Source organism: Oryx dammah, unplaced genomic scaffold (assembly GCF_014754425.2).
Source record: "Oryx dammah isolate SB20612 unplaced genomic scaffold, SCBI_Odam_1.1 HiC_scaffold_22, whole genome shotgun sequence".
Lineage (NCBI taxonomy): Eukaryota > Metazoa > Chordata > Mammalia > Artiodactyla > Bovidae > Oryx > Oryx dammah.
This window is the reverse complement of record NW_024070206.1, coordinates 15,563,664-15,585,497: the sequence shown is the minus strand read 5'-3', so window position 1 is coordinate 15,585,497 and position 21,834 is coordinate 15,563,664. Positions and strand designations below refer to the sequence as shown.

General features: G+C 48.4%; 1 protein-coding gene across 2 annotated transcripts in view; it reads right to left on the bottom strand.

The window, feature by feature from the left end:
- LOXHD1 (lipoxygenase homology PLAT domains 1) overlaps positions 1-21,834 on the bottom strand; it is a 198,251-nt gene that overhangs the window by 80,973 nt on the left and 95,444 nt on the right. For both annotated transcript variants that reach the window (XM_040264546.1, XM_040264547.1), the window contains exons 16-21: positions 20,701-20,897; positions 18,052-18,244; positions 12,496-12,656; positions 9,674-10,145; positions 9,061-9,215; positions 6,452-6,585 (exon numbers count right to left, since the gene is read on the bottom strand). In XM_040264546.1, coding sequence (XP_040120480.1) covers positions 6,452-6,585; positions 9,061-9,215; positions 9,674-10,145; positions 12,496-12,656; positions 18,052-18,244; positions 20,701-20,897 — 1,312 coding nt within the window. The remainder of the gene's footprint in view (positions 1-6,451; positions 6,586-9,060; positions 9,216-9,673; positions 10,146-12,495; positions 12,657-18,051; positions 18,245-20,700; positions 20,898-21,834) is intronic.

Genomic DNA, 21,834 nt, shown 5'->3' with positions numbered 1-21,834 from the left:
AATGTCGCTGAAGTGATGAGAAAGGAAGAGTTTGCCCAGGAGCATGTATTTAAAGTGCCTCTGCCAGAAGTCAGGCAAACTGAACACCCCACGAGCTCAGAGTCTCCTCACCCCTTGCTGTCCACAGTCACTGGCATACCTGGGCACCACAGGAATCAATGGAATCGAAAAGCATCATGCCTTCTTCAGGTGAAACGTTCTTAATTCCTCCTTCAGAATTCCTGCCACAACTCCTGGGTGTCTTAATCAGCCACTATTCTTTTCTTGAAGATGCATTTTCTCGTTTCCATCAGGCTTCTTAGAATACGGTGCCTGATGTCACCCAAAGGCTCAGAAAGTGTCTGAGCAGAGGCTGTGAGAGGAGAGGTCCGGCTCTCCTCATTCCAAGTGTGATGGGACTGTCAACGTGAACCTCAACCTGACACTTTTTAAGTGTTTTTTTCCAGAGAGGCCAGTGGTGGAGCCTCCCAGGCTAGAGTCCCCAGACAAACTGTCTCAACTTCACAGTTTTCTCCCTGCCCAAGGGACTAGCGGCCTCCTTATATGAGAGGATGTGAGTCTGTGGGTAGAGCCCCGGTCAACCCATGGGAGACCTCAGACCCCAGGACAACGCACTCAGAGCCATCCACAGCTGCAAACCACCATTAAAAAGACTTTCCACATCATTCGATCATGGACCCTGACAGCTTGAGACTCCTCTAAAAGACCTCAAGCACTCTCTATTTGGAAAATAATTATTCTTTTTTTTTTTTCTGCAATTGAGTTGCAGATCAATAAATCTTTGGCCTCCACTTCCCCCAGTCCCCTCTTCCTGGGGTTTCGAGCTCAGACTCAGCTGCCCTCCAGAGCAATGGTCTCAGAGGCCAGAAGGGCTCGCAGGGGTCCTGCTGACGCTCCGCTGAATCTGTCCAGCTCTGCACATCAGACCCCTGGGGCCACTGTGGCTCTGTCTGGGTGACCTCACGGCAGCGGCAGGGGCTCTAGGCATCACACCCTCTCTCGAGCCTTTCTGCTCAGAAAGCATCTCCCGAGGAGGCCTGACAGCAGCTGACGTCTCCCTGCTCCTTCCCCCCAGCTCCCATGCTCAGCTTCAGTAGGGTGCCCATGGAATGCCGCCAGCCAGGAGCCTGGATGTGTTCTCAGTGTGGCTTTTGAGACCCTTCACCCTGTCTTGCCGCCCTCTCCAGTGTTCTTCTCCTGTTTCCTATCCTCCATGATCCTCATGCCCAAGAAAAACACAGTGACCCCCTGCATCCCGTATGTGCCCCCTGGCTCTCCACCTCTGTGCCACCTGAATCACATTTTCCAACTGCTTTTAATGCCCTCTGTTTCAAGCACTCAAACATCCAAGAGCTGCTTTTTCATAAAGGTACATATTTTTTTTTAATTTTTTAAAATACTTTAACAGCCATGGGTGTACATGTGTTCCCAATCCTGAACCCCCCTCCCACCTCCCACCCCATATCATCTCTCTGGATTATCCCCATGCACCAGCCCCAAGCATCCTGTAACCTGTATCGAACATAGACTGGCGATTCGTTTCTTACATGATAGTATACATGTTTCAATGCCATTCTCCCAAATCGTCCCACCCTCTTCCTCTCCCACAGAGTCCAAAAGTCCGTTCTATACATCTGTGTCTCTTTTGCTGTCTCGCATACAGGGTTATCATTACCATCTTTCTAAATTCCATATTCCATATATATGTCAGTATACTGTATCGGTGTTTTTCTTTCTGGCTTCACTCTGTATAATAGGCTCCAGTTTCATCCACCTCATTAGAACTGATTCAAATATATTCTTTTTAATGGCTGAGTAATACTCCATTGTGTATATGTACCACAGCTTTCTTATCCATTCATCTGCTGATGGACATCTAGGTTGCTTCCATGTCCTAGCTATTATAAACAGTGCTGCGATGAACATTGGGGTACACGTGTCTCTTTCAATTCTGGTTTCTTCCATGCATATGCCCAGCAGTGGGATTACTGGGTCATAAGGCAGTTCTATTTGCAATTTTTTAAGGAATCTCCACACTGTTCTCCATAGTGGCTGTACTAGTTTACATTCCCACCAACAGTGTAAGAGGCTTCCCTTTTCTCCACACCCTCTCCAGCATTTATTGCTTGTAGACTTTTGGATAGCAGCCATTCTGACTGGTGTGAAATGGTACCTCACTGTGGTCTTGATTTGCATTTCCCTGATAATTTTCCAACTGCTTTTAATGCCCTGTTTCAAGCACTCAGACATCCAAGAGCTGCTTCTTCATAAAGGCACATCTGGATGCCACCTTGGATAAAAGAGCAGCCTGATCCCCTGCCATCACACCCTCCTCCCCAGTCCCCTCAATGTTCCAGGTTACCACGTGGAGACCACCAGCACCTGCTTGCCCTGCAGTCCCTGTGCTGTTCCTGCCCCCCTGGCTGTCAGCTCCTCAACCACCCAGCACATTCTCCTGCCCCATTTCCTAGCTGTCTGGCCACTTTCAGATGTTGACTCACTGGAACCTTCTTATTCAGGGAAAGAACAGATACTGCCTTTTACTGGATGTTGGGCCCCCTGACACACAGTACCTCACTTAGTCCTTGCAATGATTTTGTGAAAGAGTTTCTTTATGCCCATTGTATGGATGGAAGAACTGAGACTCAAGAGGTGACTGCCCAGGCCACACAGGCAAAGAGTGGAAGGAAGAGAAAGGAATTAAACCTGAAGTACCTCCCATCATAGGTTTCTGCTCTTCAGAGGTGGTGTCTGAGCCAGTTGCTTAGCTGGCAGCACTTAGCATGGCTCGTGTTTGTTGAGTGAATGAATGAATGAACACATCAAGCGTAATTTTATCTATTAGTTGACTTAATAAGTATCGATGGTGTGCCTATTACGTGCTGGGCACTCTTCTAGGGACTGGGTGGTGAGGGGCAGACACAGCAGCGAACAAAACAGATGAAGTTATTTCTTCATTCAGGGGACCTCATATTCTATATCAGGGAGAGGAAGAATGACTAAATGGAGCAGTGTATTGTAAGTCAGTGATGTGGGGAAAGTAAACAGAGGAGGAAGAATAAAAGGTCCAGGGCTGGGAGTGGGGCCTCGCTGAGCCGGTGGGACCTAAGCAGAGACCTACCTAGACAAAGGATGAGCGAGCCAGCAGGGTAGGGAGGGGACAGCACATGCAAAGGCCCTGAGGGGGGACCACGTCTGCTGGCTTCAAGGAACAGCAAGGAGTGAGCCAAAGGGGTGGGACCGGCCACTGGACATGCTCTCGCTCTTACTGTGACAGACCCAGGAGCCTCTGCGCAGCGTGAGCAGAGAAGGCACTTGCCCTGGGGGTCTGGACAGCTGCAGACACAGGCAGGGCCTGAGTGAGGTGGAGGGGCCAGCCAGGAGGCTTTGACCAGAAGGTGCTGAAGATGGGGAGGGTCATCTGACAGCTTTTCTGACAGAAGGGGCAATGGACGGAGGGGTGGGGAGCGGCAGAGAGGAGATACGGGCACCCAGCCTGCAAGGAGACCAGTGACCGTGTCCAGAACAGCTCAGTGTGCCTTCACCCTTCTGGCCGCAGGGGTCTTATTCCTGAGCTAACAAAGGTCATGGCAGGTCATGGCGCTCTTGAGAAGACAGTGCCTCTCCGCGAGAGAGAAGACTCACTGCCCTCATTCTGCTTCCAACGAATGGCCACGGTTTTACATCTCTCTCCCAGGGCAGGCTTTGCTCAGAGTCGCTCTCTGCTCGCCCATGGCTGGAGCCAGCTGAGCACAGAGCCCTTACGGCTGCTTCAATACCAACAAAACAAAGTAAAGAAACCATGCAACACGAACAAGGAAGGAGTGGAGGAAGGAAAAAGTAAGGGCGGGGAAAAGGAGAGAGGAGTGATGAGAAGGGTCCATCACAAAAGTGATAAAGATATAAGACACTTGAGCAAATGTAACAGGAACCTGTAGCCTGTGTGAAGCAAGTGTAGAAAATGTGTAGAAAATGGCCTGACTGAGATACTCAAGGAGCACCTGGAGAGACAGAAATGTGTGCCTGGGGGAGCCCTTCATGGTCTAAATGTGCAATTCTCTGCACATACATTTAACAGCAAAATGATCAAAATTCCAACAGGGTTTTTAAAAAAGTCACCCAATGTCTTAATTTGAAACGGTAAGAACAGCTAATATTCTTAATAATGAAAGAAGACAAGTATGGACAGAAATTAAAACAGATTATAGAGCTGCAATAATTTTCAAGTATGTTGGGCTGGCCCAGAGATGCCAAATCAACTGAACAGAGTTCACCGACCCTAACCAGGCTGCACGGGATGTTCCCAGTTTGTCCCTGTCCTTACATTATTTTTTGGAGCACTTTGTCTTTGTCAAGATTAAATGCTTTCTTTAGATTTTGAGACCATCTTGAGATGTAAGTTGGGCTATTATCTTTAAACCCATTTATCAGAAGAGCAAATGAAAGCTCATGAAGATGGAGTTTGGGATTGACATGTACACACCATTATATTTAAAATAGATAACCAATAAGGAGCTACTATATAGCACAGGAAACTCAGTCTACTAACCTGAATGGGAAAAGTATTTGAAAAAGAATGGATAGTTGTATGGGTATAACTGAATCACTTTGCTGTACACCTGTAACGAATACATCATTGTTAATCAACTATACTGCAATATAAAATAAAAAGTTTTGATAAAGATGGTGTAGTAACTTGTCCAGGGTGACCTGGTGAGTTTCTCGCAGAGCACCTACCCTAGGTGAGGACCCTGGTTCCCAGCGTGGGCTTGTCCCACAGCCCTTCTCTGCCATCACGGGGACCTCATGTGACCTCATGGAAATCCATGACACTGGGCTGTATGTGAGCTGTTCCTTAGTGTCCGCATCTGGAGTAATCTCTTGGGCTGGTGGGGCAGGGTTGAGGTGGAAGATGGGGTTACCTCCATCCACCCCTACCTTGCACAGAGCAGGGAATGTTTCAAGAGATACCAGGCCAAGATGTTGTTTAATCCAAACATTTATTTCTTAAGTGCCCTCGACATTCTGGGCACTGGCAGGCCCTCAGCAGCTCCACAGACCTCTCAAGATCTTGCCCGCTTCCCTCTCTGCCCTCCGCTGTGCCCCTGCCCCCAACAGCTCCAGGTGTTCTTCCATGTCTATTGCCCTGACTCCTCTTGTTCAAAAGGCAATGTAGCCTAATGGTGGGAACACACCAGATTCATCTCTGATGGTCTGGAGTTCTGGTCCTGGCTCTGGCACAAACTGACGCTGGGGCTACAGCCTCCCCTCCCTGGGGTGTGGTTCCTTCACCTATCAGGAGAACAAGATCCCTTTCCCACCCTACCTCCTGGGGGGTAGCTGTGAATCTGGAGCAGGGGCCACGAAGCTATGGCCTGTGAGCCAAATCTAGCCCACCACACTTATGTACCCAAGCAAAGGTTTCACATCTTTAAATGGTTGAAAACAATATAAACAAAAATAGTTTTTGTGACATGTGAAAATTACATGGAATTCAAGTTGCAGTGCCCATGAATGAAGTTTTCATGGAACACAGACACATCCATTTACTTTGCTGTTGTTGCTGCTGAGTTGTTAAGTCATGTCCAACTCTTTGTAACTCTATGGACTGTAGACCACCAGTCTCCTCTGTCCATGGGATTTCCCAGGCAAGAATACTGGAGAGGGTTGCCATTTCCTCCTCCAGGGGATCTTCCCAACCAAGGGATCAAACTCACGTCTCCTGCATTGGCAGGCAAATTCTTTACTGCTGAGCCACCAGGGAAGTCCAGTTCCTGACTACTCTAACTTAAAAAAAAAAAAAAATCAACCAGCTTAAATAAAATCCATTCACTTAGGTATCATCTATGGCTACTCTTCTGCAGCAAAGGCAAAGCTGAACAATTGAAACAGAGACCAAATGGCCTAAAATATTTACTATCTGGCCTTTACAGAATTGGAGAAGGAAATGGCAACCCACTCCAGTATGCTTGCCTGGAGAATTCCACGGACGGAGGAGCTTGATGGGCTACAGTCCACGCGTTGCAAAGAGTCGGACACAACTGAGCGACTTCACTTTCACTTTACAGAATAAGTTTCCTTATTCCCAGTCTAGAACATTAAAGTCATGTCCTGGAAGTCACTTTATACATGGAGAGACTTGTGAATAGTAAGTCTGGGCATGGAGATTGGGCCAGGGCTGGAATAGAAGACCTGACTTTCTGAAGTGATGGACTTAAAGAACTGGATCAGATGTTCTACTAGACTGCACGCCTGGCAGGGCAAGCAGCTGAGGGGCAGCCCAAGGAGAGGGAAGGGAGGGAGGCATTGCCCATCCAGCCAGCTCCATGGGCCAAATCCACATCCTAGCCACCCTCTCTCCTCACCCATCACAGCCACCCCACACCTACCCTTCTTTCCATATCTTAGTGGCAGGCATGACCTCCTCTCCCTCCCCTCCAGTCCCACTCACGTGATCTCATTGTTCATGTCAGTGACGTCTATTCTGTCCAGGAACCAGCCTGGTCTGTTGCCTGAGTTGTCATGGCGAATCCGAATTTTGGTCAGGGGCCCCAGATCAATGGCATAGATGGTGAAGGTATCTGTCTGGGAAAGATCAGAGTAGCACTCATGGAGGGGGGCAGCCCTCCCCACCTCACCGTCAGCTTCACCCTCCCAGGACCTGGGGCAGCCTGAGGCCAATTGTTAGATCCAAAGCATCAAGAAGGAGGGGGCATGGAAAATGTAGCCAGCCATCTGGGGTTTGGTCTGCACTACCAACTTTTGTTCATTGAATTATCATTAATATACAACATTAAATTAGTTTCAGGTATACAACAGAGTGGTCCAATATTTTTATACATTATGAAATGATGACCACTTAAAGACCAATTGTCATCCATCACCATTAGGAATCATTACAACATTATTGACTATATTCCCTGTGTGTACATTACACTCCTGAGACTTCTTTATTTTATAGCTGGAAGCCTCCACCTCTTCATTCCCTTCACCTACTGCTCTACTGTCTTTTCATCTGCCCCTGCCAGGGGGGTCTTCTCACTTTCACTGTGTCCTGGAAGGTGGAGGGAGGTAGGAGGGTGATAGAAATGACCGTGAGAGAGGGGTAGGGAAAATGGGTTGACTGAATGCCCACATTTGTGTTGCGGGGTGTGTGTGTGTGTGTGCGTGTGTGTGTGTGTGTGTGTGTAGGGCCTGTTGCTTGCATATGTGCAGATACTACATGCTGTGTGTGTACATATGTGCATAAACTCCTTCAACCACAAATTCTGATTAAATACCTACTATGAGTCTAAGTGCAAATCCGAAGTGATTGACAGAATGTAAAGTGTAAGACCTAGATTGCTCACCATTCAAGTGGAAACAGAGACCACTAGGGAAGCCTTATACGATACCAGTGTTCGTATATGATACCAGTGTTCATATATGATACCAGTGCATGTATGTGCACTGGAGGAAACAGATGACACCAGGACCAGAGGGTGAACCTGATAAGTGAATGAGATCTTCTTGACTATAACTTTTAAACTACTTATTGGAAAGCATTCCAAATTTACAGAAAATATGCAGAAACAGTGCAATGAAATTTTGTATACCCTTATATCTTGCTTTCTCTCTCAATCTCTCTTGCCCTTTCTCTATTTTTTGCCTGAATTATTTGAAAGTATTTGGCAGATATCATGATCCTCTACTTTTGACTTCTTCAGCACGGATTTTCTAAGAATAACATTCTCATATAATCTCAGTGCTTGCGTGCTCAGTAACAAGTCGTGTCTGACTCTGCGATCCTATGGGCTGCAGCCTGCCAGGCTCCTCTGTCCATGGGATTCTCCAGGCAAGAATATTGGAGTGGGCTGCCATGCTCTCTGCCAGGGGTTCCTCCCAGTCCAGGGACTGAACCTGTGTTTCCTGAAGCTCCTGCCTTGTAGGTGGATTCTTTACCGCTGAGCCACCGAGGAAGCCCATATAACGACTGTACGATTACCAAATTCAGCAAACAACGTCAACACAATATTATTTAACATATAGTCTAGGTTCAGATTTCATCAGCTGTGCCAATTACATCCTCAGCAGCAATTTTCTTCCAATTCTAGTCATCATAGTGGCTGCAAGTTTTAAAGGAAACACAGAAATAAATCCTGATCCTCAAGTCATGGGAAGGTGGTGTTGAAGAAAAAAGCAGGGGACATCCAAAATAGATCAAGCAATAAGCCCAGAAGTATTTTTAATGGATTTGTACATTTCTGGTTCTCCTCTCTGTTGACGAGGAAACCTGGCTTTGGGATGCCGGCAGAAATGGGAAAGGTGACATGAGAGACAGTCTTTTAGCCAGAGGACGCTGTAAAATCTCAAGGGACAAGAATGACAGCTGCATTCTTCCGTGCTTTTCCTACTGTACCTGGAAGGAGAGGGGCCTACATTTCTCTAAATGCTTAAATGCCATCGTCGCGTCACTGCCTCAGGATATAGATCAAATTTCTCAACTGTCACTCAAGGCTCTCACACCCCCACCCCTTCAGTTGGTCACATCAAGCTTCCCAGAGGCAGCGCCCACCATGGCTTGGCAGTAACCACAGCAGAGTGAGAAGACCCACCGTCCAACGTCCTCCAACTGGCCTTCCGCACTTCCACCCCACACCTCCTCATGTGGTCCCATCTTCAGGGAACACCTCTCACTGTCATCTTGAGATCAACAGCATACTCCACCGTGGCCCAGCTCACATGCCTCCTTCCCTCCAAGTTTCCTCCGAAGTCCCATCTTCTGTCAGCACTTCTTCCCTGAACCCCTGTCCCCCGACTCAGCACCTGAGGGTCTGGTACCCATGCCGCCTCCAGTTAGTTCCTCAGTGCTTCCTGGTCCCCACCTGGGCCTTTCTTTATGTCCCTGCCACAAAGCCCTGGTGCTTATGGACGGGGTGCTTCCATTCTACCCGCCTGGACTGAACAGGGCACAGTGCTGCACACAGCAGTTGCCGTACAGGCTGGGCCTGCCTTGGGAATCACCAGAGGGCTCCCTCCATCTGGGACCCACCTGCCCCCTCCGGGGAGCCCACACCCTACCTGTCCCTGCTCAAACTTGTTGGACTTGTCTGACTTCTTCAGGGGCCGCTCGCCTGTGTCCCCGTATTCCTCCCCGTAGATAGTCAGGAAGACGTTGGCATCAGTGCCAGCCTTGGGCACATTCCCCGTGATCACCTGTATCTCGTAGGTGTTGGCTGGGGGACACAGAAAGGCAGTGCTGAGGATGCCCGGGCCTCGGGGTGGACCTGAGGCTCAGCCTGTTGCATCCAGCCAGATGGCGGGAGCTGGAAAGACCTCTGGGTACACCCACGTCTACACTGACGGTGGAAGCGAACCGGCTCCTCCTCCCTACCCAAGACTTCCCTTCACCATGAAACCCAGGAGGCTGAGAGTTCTGGCAAGGCGCTGGTCCTCAGCAACCCTCCTACTGATGTCCCCACGATGAGTCACTGTTAGCTGTACCAGGGCTCCTCCCAAGAGTCCCAGGGCAAGGGCAACTCGAGCCCCAGCAAAGAATGGTCCACGGTGGCATTTCAGCACAGCCCAGGTCAGGAGAGCCACGGGGGGGGCCCCACCTGCAACAAGAGCTGGGCATCCTTCCCTCTCTGTACCCCTCCCCGGGGGGTGCTATGTGACCCCTCCTCAGGCTTACGCTCAGGACCCTCTTGGCCCGCGGGCACCAGCTCCACCACCAGCTCGTTGTCCTCCTTGCCCCGGGCCAGCCAGCGGTGGGCGTCGAACTTGTACTCCTGGATCACCTCCTGCATTCCGGGCTCCAGCTCCTCCTCCTCCTCTTCCTCCTCGGTCTCCTCCTCCTCTTCCTCCGACGAGGACTCCTCCTCGGATGAGGACTCCTCCTCCTCGTCCTCCTCGTCGCTGCCCGCCTCCTTCTTCTTCTTTTTCTTCTTCCTCTGCAGCTTGGCCTTCAGACGTTCCTTCCTGAGCAGCTGCCGCAGCCTGTCCTGCTCCTTCTTCCTGCGCGCCTCCTCCTCGGGCGTGAGGTCCTCCTCCCGCACCACCAGGTGCCGCAGCCACACGGCGTCCACGTACCAGCTGGGGCTGAAGCCCTCGCCCGTGTGGCCCAGCCGGATCTTGAAGACCTGGCCCACGTCCGCCGCCTCCAGCTGCACGAAGCGCGGGGGCAGTGGCTTGGGGGGGCCCTCGGCATCCTCCCGGGGGCCCCGCAGAGCCGCCGGATCTAGAGGCTGGGGCCTCTGAGTCAAAGCTGCCCCCGCGCCTCCTCTCCCGCCCTCCCCACCCAAGCCTGGTTTCCCTGCCGGCCCCCCCTCCCCACCCAAACCGACACAGTGAACCCCTGACACAGTGGGCCAATATGGTCTCCTTCCCTCTCTTTCTCATTCTCCACTTACACACACACACACACACACACACTCTCTCTCTCTCTCTGCACGTCACACTCACTCCTATTTTTCTTCTTTCTGTATCTTTGTTCCCTCCTGCAGAATGCCTTTATTCCCTCCTCTGCCTCTAACTAAACCTATTCATTCCAGTTCCTGAGCTTTATTACCTTTTTTTTTTGTTGTTGTTCCTTTAGTGTTGTGCCTTCCTGTGCTCTTTCTGAGCATTTTTTCCCCTAGCACTAATCATATAGAACTTTTCCAAGAAGCAGAAAGAAAATGTGGTGTTTGTCAAAGACAGAAGTCTCCCCCACGCCCCCAAGAGGCCCCAGCCCCCCACTCCCACACCAGCCTTTCCCCTCCCTGAGTGTTCAGGGGGTCCCCGAGGTCGGCAAGGTCTCGCCCTAGCCTGGATGCCTGGATGCCCTCTCTGCCCGTGGGCGCTACTATCTGTGCGCTCAGCTCTCTCCTGCACTGGGCCTAGCACATGGCTGGCTCAAAGGGCAGGGATTTAGCTCTGCTTCAGAAGACTGGGTCCTCGACCTGCCATCTGCCACTCTGGTCTGAGCCTGACATCCAGGGGAGGTCTGGCCCCAGCTCAGGCAACGGCTCCCGTGCTGAGCAGACTGAGGCCCAGGGCTGTCCCATGAGCTGTTTGGTGTCCCCCCAGCTGGACCTCAGACTTGCAGGAGAGTTCAGGTCTCCTGACTCAGTGTATGAAGCCACAATGTAGCCAGAAGCACCTCTGTGAGAAAATGAGTAGCCAAAATGGAGCCCGGGACCCCCTGAAAGAGGAGTGCATTCTTCTCAGCTTTGTAGGGATGGGCTCTGGATACGGTGTGTTCCTTTTTCAGCACATTCCAGTGGTTCCTGGTCACAGCACCCTCGCAGTCGGGCTCACTTACCATCTCTCCCCCGCCATCTCCTCCTCTCCAGTCTTTTCCAGGTCACAGCACCCTCGCAGTCGGGCTCACTTGCCGTCTCTGCTCCCCATCAACCTGCCCATCTATGAATGCAGCCACCACCACACACAGCCATGCAGTCCATTCACATCCAGAAGACACTCTGCTCCTAACACCTCCATGATTGTTCACAGTTTCCTAAGTACTTTCCCTGACATTGACCATTTTAATCCTTCCAGGGGCTATGAAGCAGGCCAGGTAGTTATTGTAAACCTAGGTTTGAGCTGATAAAGAAGCTGAGGCTCAGGGAGGTGAGCCAATCAGGCCCCTGCACTCTCAGCAGTGTCAGGAGAGGGCTGGATTCCAGGAGGCCTCCTCCACTGCTGACATTCCAGACCCCCGTGACTCTGGCCCAGCTCAGCCAGGACCCTCTCTGCTGGGCACTGGGTTAGGACTCTTTGCTGAGGGCCAGGCTACTTATGGCACACACGCAGAGCAGCCAGCATGAAGATATTACTGCAGAACAGATCTGCAGACGTGCACGCATGCACGCATGCACTTGTGTCCCATGTAAAACATTCACGTGCCCTTTAAAAGGCACCACCCTGGGTCCTTCTCTCCTGCCAACAACATGCTTACGTTCTCATCTTTTTTTCTCTGCTACTCAAAGGGACATGAGGTGGCCTGGGACACTCAGACAAAGTCATGAGACTCCGAGCCTCCCAGTATCCTGGTTGGGAGGCATGGCCCTACTCTTAGACTGAGTGAGCTGTCGAATCAGAGGCCAAGACTGGAAATGAACGTGGTGGCCAAGGCCCTCGCGCCATATTTTGCTAAATTAGAATCAACCCTCCAGCCGTTCTCAGAATTGGCAGCACGTTAGTATCACTGGTAGAGATTTTAGAAACATACCCCAGTTTTCTTGCCTGGAAAGTTTCCTGGATAGAAGGGCCTGGCAGGCTACAGTCAGTGGGGCCACAAAGAGCACACACATACACACACACACACACACACACACACACACAGAAAACATATCCAACCATAGAGGTTCTCATTTAATTGATCCAGGTGTAGACTAGGTGGCACTAGTTTCTTAAAGCTCCTCAGATGGTTCTAACAAGAAGCCAGGGCTGAGAACCAATCCCTCTGTTTTCCGACGTATGCTGAGCCCTCCCTTGGCTCCCCTCCACCTCCATGGCTTTACCCCCACACACCTGGAATGTGTCCTTGGATGCCCGTTCAAACACCTTCGAGCGGCTGGAGAGGAAGAGCACTTCTGTCTTGCCTTCCTCACCATAAATCTGCATGAATACTCGGGCAGTGGTGCTTGCTCCGCCTACATCCCCGGTCCAAACCTCAACCTCGTAGTGGATCACTGGGTGGGCACACGGAGAAGCAGGACATTTATTAATAGCAACAACAGTAATAATAGTTACAAAGCAAACATTTCCCAGACCCATGCCATGTGTCCGCTGCTTCTTAGGCATCATCTCATCCAATCCTCCCATCAGTATCATAAGCAGTATTGTTGCCATTTTGCAGATTGACAAACTGAGGCTTTGAGGACTAAAGTCGGTTGTGGAAATGGCAAACCTAAGCAATCAGACTCCATAGCTCAGTTCTCCTCTGTGCTGCATGTGTCCTCTGGAACCAAGAATGAGGTCAGTATACCAGCTGGCACCCTCTGCTGTGTGCCTACCCCTGGGTAGACACTGTGGGGCAGAAAGAAGCAAAAGGCTATGTGTTTGTCTTTTTCCCTTATTTTCAGTAAAGGAGGGTGGTTGAAATGATACTCTTCATTTAAATATAGGCAGCTTTCAGATGATACCAACAGAGCTATACAGAAAGAATTTGTCTCTATGTTGAAGAAATACTGTCGTTAGAGGGTGGAAATGTGTTATAAGTATTCACCATTAGAGGGCGCTTCTTATAGGAGAGCAAAATGTCTCCAAGAACTATGGGACCATATTTTTTTTTTCTAAGCGGCTATTACAAGACTTGTCCTCTCAGCAATGCTGTAAGGTGAAATCATAATTTTTTCAAGTTAAGACTCATTTTCAACAAGATAAGGGATCTCCCATTACCACAGCAATGTGAGAAATTGGCGGCTGAAACGAGAGGACTGGCTGAGAGCCGGAAGAAGTTGAACTAGAAATATGGCTTTAGCTGGGGGTGAGGTTGGGCAAGTTGATGGACGGGAAGGAGACCCAGTAAAAGCCAGCATTCTTAATGGGGAGAACTCCAGTCTCTGTTCCCTCTCTCTGGTTTCAATAGCAACCAGGATTAAACAAAATTAGGAGAGATAAAAATTAGCATGCAGAGAACAAGAGCCAGCTATTGGAAATGAACATGTGGTAGCTGAAATAAAATATTCCAAAGAAAAGGTAAAGTCAAGGACAGCACTGAAGAGCAAAAAGGAAAATTCCCAAAAACAAACTAAGATATAAAAGATAAGAAAATCAGAGGAAGCTTAACAAATTTCAGTTCTAAAGAAAACAGCAGACAGAGAGTTGGAAATTGTGGAAGAAATAAATACAAAAAAAGGTCCCAGAGCTAAAGGAACACTTCTAAATTCAAGGAGCTCTCGAGTTCCCAGAAGATTGGATGAAACCAAAATCACAAAAGACTCTGAAGACATCATGAAATTTCAGAATGCCAGGGATAAACATAGGATCCTGCAGGTTTTAGAGAGAAAAAAACCCCAAAGGTTTGGGTAGCAGAAAGGCATCAGACTTCCCAGCTGTAACCCTGGGAGCCAGAAGGTGGTAGGAAAATCCCTTATAAACTCTAAGAGAAAATGAGTTCTAGATCAGAATTCTCTAACAAGCCAAATTATGGCTCAATGGTGAGAGTAGACTAGAGACATTTGCACACATTCAAATTCTCCATTGCAGTGGACAATGAACCAAAAAAGAGGAAGACGTGACATTCAGAAAACAGGAGATCCAACCTAGAAGAGAAAGACTGCAATGTCCAAAAGACGGTAGAAAGGAAGTCTCAAAAGGAAAGCTTCATTGCACCCCAGAGAACAAGACAAGAGTTTCCCTTGTGATGGGAGTTGGAGAGAAGGAAGTTCCTGTCGGATTTGAACATATGAAAAGAACTTTAGTTCTGTTGGAGAGATGGAGATAAGATGGTGTTATGGAATAACTGTGTCCTCCCAAGATTCATATGTTGAAACCTTAACTGCTAATATCTCAGAATGTGACAGCATTTGGAGACAGGGCCTTCACAGAGGTGATTAAGTTAATCCAATATGACTGGTGTCCTTTTAAGGAGAGACTGGGATACAGACATGCACATGCTCACAGGAAGACTTTGTGAGGGACAGTGAGATGGTTGCCTTTTGCAAGCCCAAGAGATAGATCACAGAAGAAACTCAACTTGCTGACCCTTCAGTTTAGATTTCCAGCCTCCAGAACTGGGAGAAAACAAAGCTTTGTTGCTTAGGCCACTTAGTCTGTGGTAGTTTGTTATAGTAGCCCTGGCAGACTAATACAGACAGGTGGGTATACAGATGGGTATATAGAAATATATATGGGTACATTGAAAACTCTACTAATACATAAATGAGATTATTATTAATTCCAGAAAAAACAAGTTGTATAAAAAATGAAGCATAACTGTTATGAGTATGTATCTCAGCAGTGAATAATATTTACATGGTTATAATAATGTAAAAATCAAATATTGATTATTGAAGGTTGGAGGGAGGGGATATATGTGTGTGTGTATAAATGTACATGTGCATATGTTAAAAAGCTAAATCCTCCTATTCCATAGTAGGAAGTTAATAGTTACCATCTATGACTGAAAATAATTAATGTCTATGACCAGCAAATTTGGAAAACTCAACAGTGGCCACAGGACTGAAAAAAGTCAGTTTTCATTCTAATGCCAAAGAAGGGCAATGCCACAGAATGTTCAGACTACAATTGCACTCATTTCACATGCTAGCCAAGTAATGCTCAAAATTCTTCAAGCAAGGCTTCAATAGTACATGAACTAAGAACTTCCAGATGTTCAAGCTGGATTTAGAAAAGGCAGAGGAACAAGGATCAAATTGCCAACATCTGCTGCATCATCAATAAAACCAGAGAATTCCAAAAAAAAACATCTACTTCTGCTTCATTGACTACACCAAAGCCTTTGACTGTGTGGATCACAACAAACTGTGGAAAATTCTTTAAGGGATGGGAATGCCAGAACTCCTTACCTGCTTCCTGAGAAACCTGTATGCAGGTCAAGAAGCAACAGTTAGAACCATACATAGAACAATGAACTGGTTCAAAATTGGGAAAGGAGTCCGTGAAGGCTGTATATTGTCATCCTGCTTATTTAACTTATATGCAGAGTATATCATGGGAAAAGCTGGGGTGGATGAAGCACAAACCGGATCAAGATTTCCAGGAGAAATGTCAATAACCTCAGATATGCAGATGACATCACCCGTATAGCAGAAAGTGAAGAGGAACTAGAGAGTCTCTTGATGAAAGTGAAAGAGGAGAGTGAACAAACTGGCTTAAATCTCAACATCCAAAAAACGAAGATCATGGCATCTGGTCCCATCACTTGATGGCAAATAGATGGGAAACAAGGGAGACAGTGAGAGACTGGGCTCCAAAATCACTGCAGATGGTGACTGCAGCCATGAAATTAAAAGATGTTTGCTCCTTGGAAGAAAAGCTATGACCAACCTAGACAGCATATTAAAAAACAGAGACATAACTTTGCCAACAAATGTCCATCTAGTCCAAGCTATGGTTTTTCAGTAGTCATGTATGGATGTGAGAGTTGGACTATAAAGAAAGCTGAGCGCCAAAGAATTGATGCTTTTGAACTGTGGTGGTAGAGAAGACTCTTGAGAGTCCCTTGGACTGCAAGGAGATCAGACCAGTCAATCTTAAAGGAAACCAGTCCTGAATATTCATTGGAAGGACTGATGCTGAAGGTGAGGCTCTAATACTTTGACCCCCTGGTGTGAAGAGCTGACTCATTAGAAAAGACTCTGATGCTGGGAAAGACTGAAGGCAGGAGAAGAAGGGGACAACAGAGGTTGAGATGGTTGGATGGCATCACCAACTCGACGGACCTGAGTTTGAACAACCTCCAGGAGATGGTGAAGGACAGGGAGGCCTGGCATGCTGCAGTCCATGGGGTCACAAAGAATCGTACAGGACTGAGCGACTACACAACTAAATGACTGAAAAAAATTCAAGTAATTGATAAGTATATTACTGAAAATATGGAGATAGATTTCTGAAGAAAAAGCTAAAGTTATTAAAAATGTATTACCTCTGAAGAAGGGGGATGGGTTGGGGAAAGAGGTAGGTAAGGGAACTGCTGCTTTTTTAATCTTTATCTTGTAGTACCTGTATTGTGCTGTGCTTAGCCACTCAGTTGTGTCTGACTCTTTGCAACCCCATGGACTGTAGTCCACCAGGCTCCTCTGTCCATGGGGATTCTCCAGGCAAGAATACTGGAGTGGGTTGCCGTTTCCTTCTCCAGGGGATCTTCCCAACCCAGAGATCGAACCTGGGTCTCCTGTATTGCAGGCAGATTCTTTACCATCTGAGCCAACAGGAAAGCCCAGTACTTGTATTACTCTGATGGAAATCAAGTTTTAACTCATAAAAAGAGGGAAGGATTCGATTCTGCACACTAGCAGGTACCATTACAAAGCCTGTGTATGTGACACAGTCCTCAGAGAATTTACAGGTTACATGGGGAGAGAGGATGGACACAATAAGACACAAGGCTTTCTGGAAGAGGAAGCGGCGAGTTCATAGTGGGTTCCTTCTCAGAGCAGCTTCCTGTGGCAGTGAGTCTCAGACAGCTGCTTTCAGGCTAGACACAAAAACGGAGAGGTGAGGAAAGCGACATTGTCTATAACAGGTTTGGACCGATGATCCTCTAGATAACCTCTTGTTTCTTTGAAGTGAAGTGAAGTTGCTCAGTCGTGTCTGACTCTTTGCAACCCCATGGACCGTAGCCCACCAGGCTCCTCCATCCATGGGGATTCTCCAGGCAAGAGTACTGGAGTGGGTTGCCATTTCCTTCTCCAGGGGATCTTCCCGACCCAGGGATCGAACCCAGGTCTCCCGCATTGCTTGCAGATGCTTTAACCTCTGAGCCACCAGGGAAGCCCCCTACTTAATCAATGGCTCTCATATCATGTGCAATAGGTGGCCAGATCACCTTGAATTTCACCTCCACTCAGAGAGGTCACCACCCTGTCCACATAGTTCCCTCTTCCCCATGCTGTTACTAACCCCTTATCTTGCTTCCTTTTCTTCCTAGCTCTTCTTACTTGGCATTATACTATATATTTATTTTTTGTGAAGTCCATGAGGACAAGGCTTTGGTCTGTTTTGCTCATGATTGTCTCTACAAAGCCTAGGGCAGTGTCAGCACAGAGAAACAGTCAACGTACACATATTGAATAAATGAATGAATGAATAGCTTATCTCTTCTCCAGTCTTCCCAGGGGGAAAACTATTTCTCAAACTCCTCTTGTACGCAAGGCCAAGAAGGTATATTTCTCAATAAAGTCATCTGCTGCCTTTCTCCCAGAAAACAATGGTTCATCCGAGTCCTCAGGTTCCCCATCTGTAGAAGGAGCCCCCTTTCCCTCCCAGAGCCCTGCCAGGGGCAACTGGAAGCTTCCCACTTTGAGACAAGACCCAGGTCACCCACAATCCCTCTTCCTTCCCCGCTGCCCCACCCCATGGGGAACAGTGTTGACAGTCCCGTCACAGCTGCCTCCATACATTTCTGGATGTCCACCACCTCACTGGGGTAGAGCTCCACTTCCAGGTGCCCGTCAGCCTGGTCCTTGTCCAGCCAGCGGTTGGCAGGGAAGGTGTACCGCTTGCCTTGGCGGGGCACGCGAATCTGGACACTGCCCAGGAACCAACTGGCATGCATGCCCGTGCTGTCGTGCCCGATTACCAGCCGGCTGATCTGGAAGGAAACACACGATACATGTGAGCAAGGAGCTGGTATAGAAGCCTCCATCTCTCCATCCCTATGCCCCCAAAACACCAGGGCAAGCAGCTCCCCTCAGCCCCATCTCCAGCTCTTCAGGAGATGCAGGCTCAGCAGGAAGGGCTGGGTCCCGGGCCAGCCTGCCCTCAACCAGCCAGGAGACCAGAGCCCCACCTCTCCAGCCTGGAGCCTCTGTCCCTTTGTCTTTAGTTCAGCCCACCTCCTAGGGACATGGTGAGAAGCAAGTGGGTGTGACCAGAGCTTTGAAAGCTCCAGTATGTACTGAATGTTAGGCAGTGGACATCCTAAGAATGTGGTAGCTGCACAAGAAAGCAAACGTTCAAAATATTAACCACTGGCTTCTGATGGCCATGTTGGTGATTTGGCTTTTTTTGTCTTACACCATACACGGTTGTACATGTCTTTGCACGTCTTCTCTGGCACACCCATCCTATAGGTGACAATACACAGACAACCTTTTAGGGCTCTGTCATTCTGTGTCCAGTGCCTCCTCTCACTCTTAGAACCAGGGTGTATTTTTCTCAGTAACACCACAGTTCAGTAGCTTTGCTATTTTATATTTTATCTTAATCTTTGCCCACAGATGTCATAGATGAGCACAAAAATGTGCATGTTACCATCCTTAAATGTACCTTGCTCTTCAGGGTTTGAATGATATTTATGGTTTTGTTTTTTTTTTTTTTTTAGATTCAGGCCAATTCTAACATCAGATGGAATTCTCAGATGGCCTTTGAGATCCCTTCCCGCCCCCTAGATTCTTTCCGTGGTTTGGAGGGGTGGTGCTAGCTGTGAGTCTGGTGCCCAAAGGCCAGATTTAGAAAATTGTCCCTGTGAGCACCTATTTGCAGCTGCTATTGGAAACTCTATCACAGCTGAGTGCCTGGAGCTCAGTCCCCTGGAATCCAGCTACTTCTACAGACATAGTCTGAGAGCTTTTCGGGTGTGGGCCAAGGAGCGCGGGAGAACTTCATCGTCTTTCTGTGGTGCTGGCTCTGTGACAGAGGAAAGACAGGTGTTTTCTGCCTGTTGTGACAGAAAATGCCACGAAGGCAGGGATCATCTCTCAGTCCCATGGTGGCCAGCACCTGACGTGGGCAACTCTTCAGTCACCAAGGCTAGAGCTTACTGAGTACATACTATGTGTGGGGGGTGTTACTGACACAGTTAATGCTTAATGACAATCCCACTGGAATCCCTTCCGATAGTAGTGAGAAAACCGAAGCAAACAGAGATGAAGTAACTTGCACATGCAGGTAAGTGGAAACACTGGGCCTCAGACCAGGCAGTCAGGAGCCCAAGCCCACACTCCAAGCTTTTGGCCACACTGCTTGTTGGGCAGGTTTCAGAAACACAAGAAGGGCCCCAACGCCCTTCCCGACCACTCGGATGTCTCATTTATCTGCTGGCTGCTGCCAGAAATCCTTAGTTAAGGAAACAGCATTTCAGTCTACAATTATTAATTCAGCTTAAAATGTAAATACAGCTTGATCAAGGAAAATCTTGATTTAAGCTAAGGAGCTTCAAGATGTGAATGACTGATGCGAAGTCATTCCCCAGAGCACCTGAACTCAGGTGAGGCTCACCAAGAGGGGAGGGGTCGGCAAAGGGAAGCTTGTAACCCTCTCAGTTTCCACAAGCCACCCCGAGACGGGCAAGTGGTAACATGAAGCCCTGCTCAGACACTTCTAGAAAAGCTTTCAGCACTTGAGCTCAGGCAGTCAGACCCACACTTCGCCAGGTGAATGCTTAGACCCCTCACAGCACAGTCAGCCAGAGAGGTGATAAGGCAGAATCTCTCAGGTGTGGCCTGGGAGTTCACACTGCACTAGGCTTTCTGGGTGTCACTATGACACACACACCAGTTTGGAACTGGGAAGCATTTCCAGCCCCTCTTTACAGCTCTCCCTCCTTCCTCCTTCCTCCTTCCCTGCACACCAGTGTCTAGGACCCAGGTCCCTCTGGTCCTGGCTACGGAGGTAAAGGAAACACCGGACTAAGAACCTGAGTTCCAGCCCCAGAGAGAGTCTGGAAGCTTGAGCACTGTTCACGTGCCTCCTGCTGCTCTGGGTCGTACTGGAAAACAATATACTGCTCTAACCAAGTGGGCACTTTTCCCCTTCAAAGGGGTTCACCTGTGTGTTGTGAGAATGTGTGTGTGTGCATGTATAAGTGTGTGTGTGTGAGTGTGTGTATGTGTATATGTGTGTATGCAAGTGTGTGTGTATGTGTATATGTGTGTGTGCATGTATGTGAGTGTGTGTGTACATGAGTGTGTGTCTGTCTGTGTGTGTGCATGTGTGTGTATGTGTGAGTGTGTGTACACAAGGGTATGTGTGTGTGTGCACCCATGTGCAGATACACACAGGGAAATAGGTAAGACACCTTCACAGGGTCTTGGGAAAGAGACTTACAGTTCCAATGTTGAGGGTCTCCAGGGTGAACTCATCCACTCGGCTACGTTCAAAATAGTCTTTCAGGTTGTTGTCAGAGACGAGAAGAACTTGCTTAATGGTGTCAGATTTGTCCCCGTAGAGCTTGATGTAGACTCTGGAATCTGTGCTGGCCCCAGGGACGTCCCCCGTCTTCAAGCTGATGTGATAGCGGAAGTCTGAACAGTCCAGGGCAGGAGGCAGGAAGGGAGGGGTTAGCACGGGTGAGCCGCAGGGCGCTCGGGGCAGGAGGTCGATGGCCAGGGCTGGATACTCAGCTGGGGGTCGGGGGCCCAGGCTCTGGCTCGCCTCACATGGCCCTGAGACTGGGGTGGAGTGGTGGTGCTCCCACCATCTTTTGGAGTCCTCTCATCTCAAAATCAGAATTCTGATTCCTGCTTCGTCTGCCCCATAGGGTGTGAATGTGCTGAGAACAGGAAGGCATGCAAAGAATACTAAAATGTAAGAGACGAGGATTTAAAGCAAATACGCATGCACTTTCTCATCTGATGGATGAAGAAACCAAGGCAAAGGAAGCCTCTACCTCCCGGCAGAAAACATAGCACGTTACCTACATGGTGTTAGTGCCGGGTGTTCTGACCTCGGTTTTACAGGTGAGGAATTTGAGCCTCAGAAGATGATGTTTTTGGCTCAAGATGGCAACAGTTCAGAAGGAGCCAGCCTAGCAGTAAACACTAGGCAGTCATCCTTAAGCATAATACTAGTCCTTAAATTTGAGAGTGGTGTTTCCATACAATCATTTAAGGAAGTCAGCTTGTATGTATTTTTTTTAAATTGAGAAATGGAAGCTGAGTTTTATCAAATAACATTTCTGGTGTGATATTAAAATAATCACAATTGCTTTCTCTGAACTATTATGTATTAAGGTTTATATATTAAAGTAAAATAGCTGGAGATACTTTTTTAAAAAGTGTCAGCTATGTGTAAATCCCTAATGTGGACCTGAAGGTCTTATTCTCACCTGAAATGCCACGCTGATGTTACTCTTATGACCCAGAAAGGTCTGTGTCATCTGTCCACAAAGGAGGATAAAAGGTAAGGCCTAGGGATAGTCTGAGCCATGAGCCCAAGTCCAACAGCCTTGTTCCAGGGCGT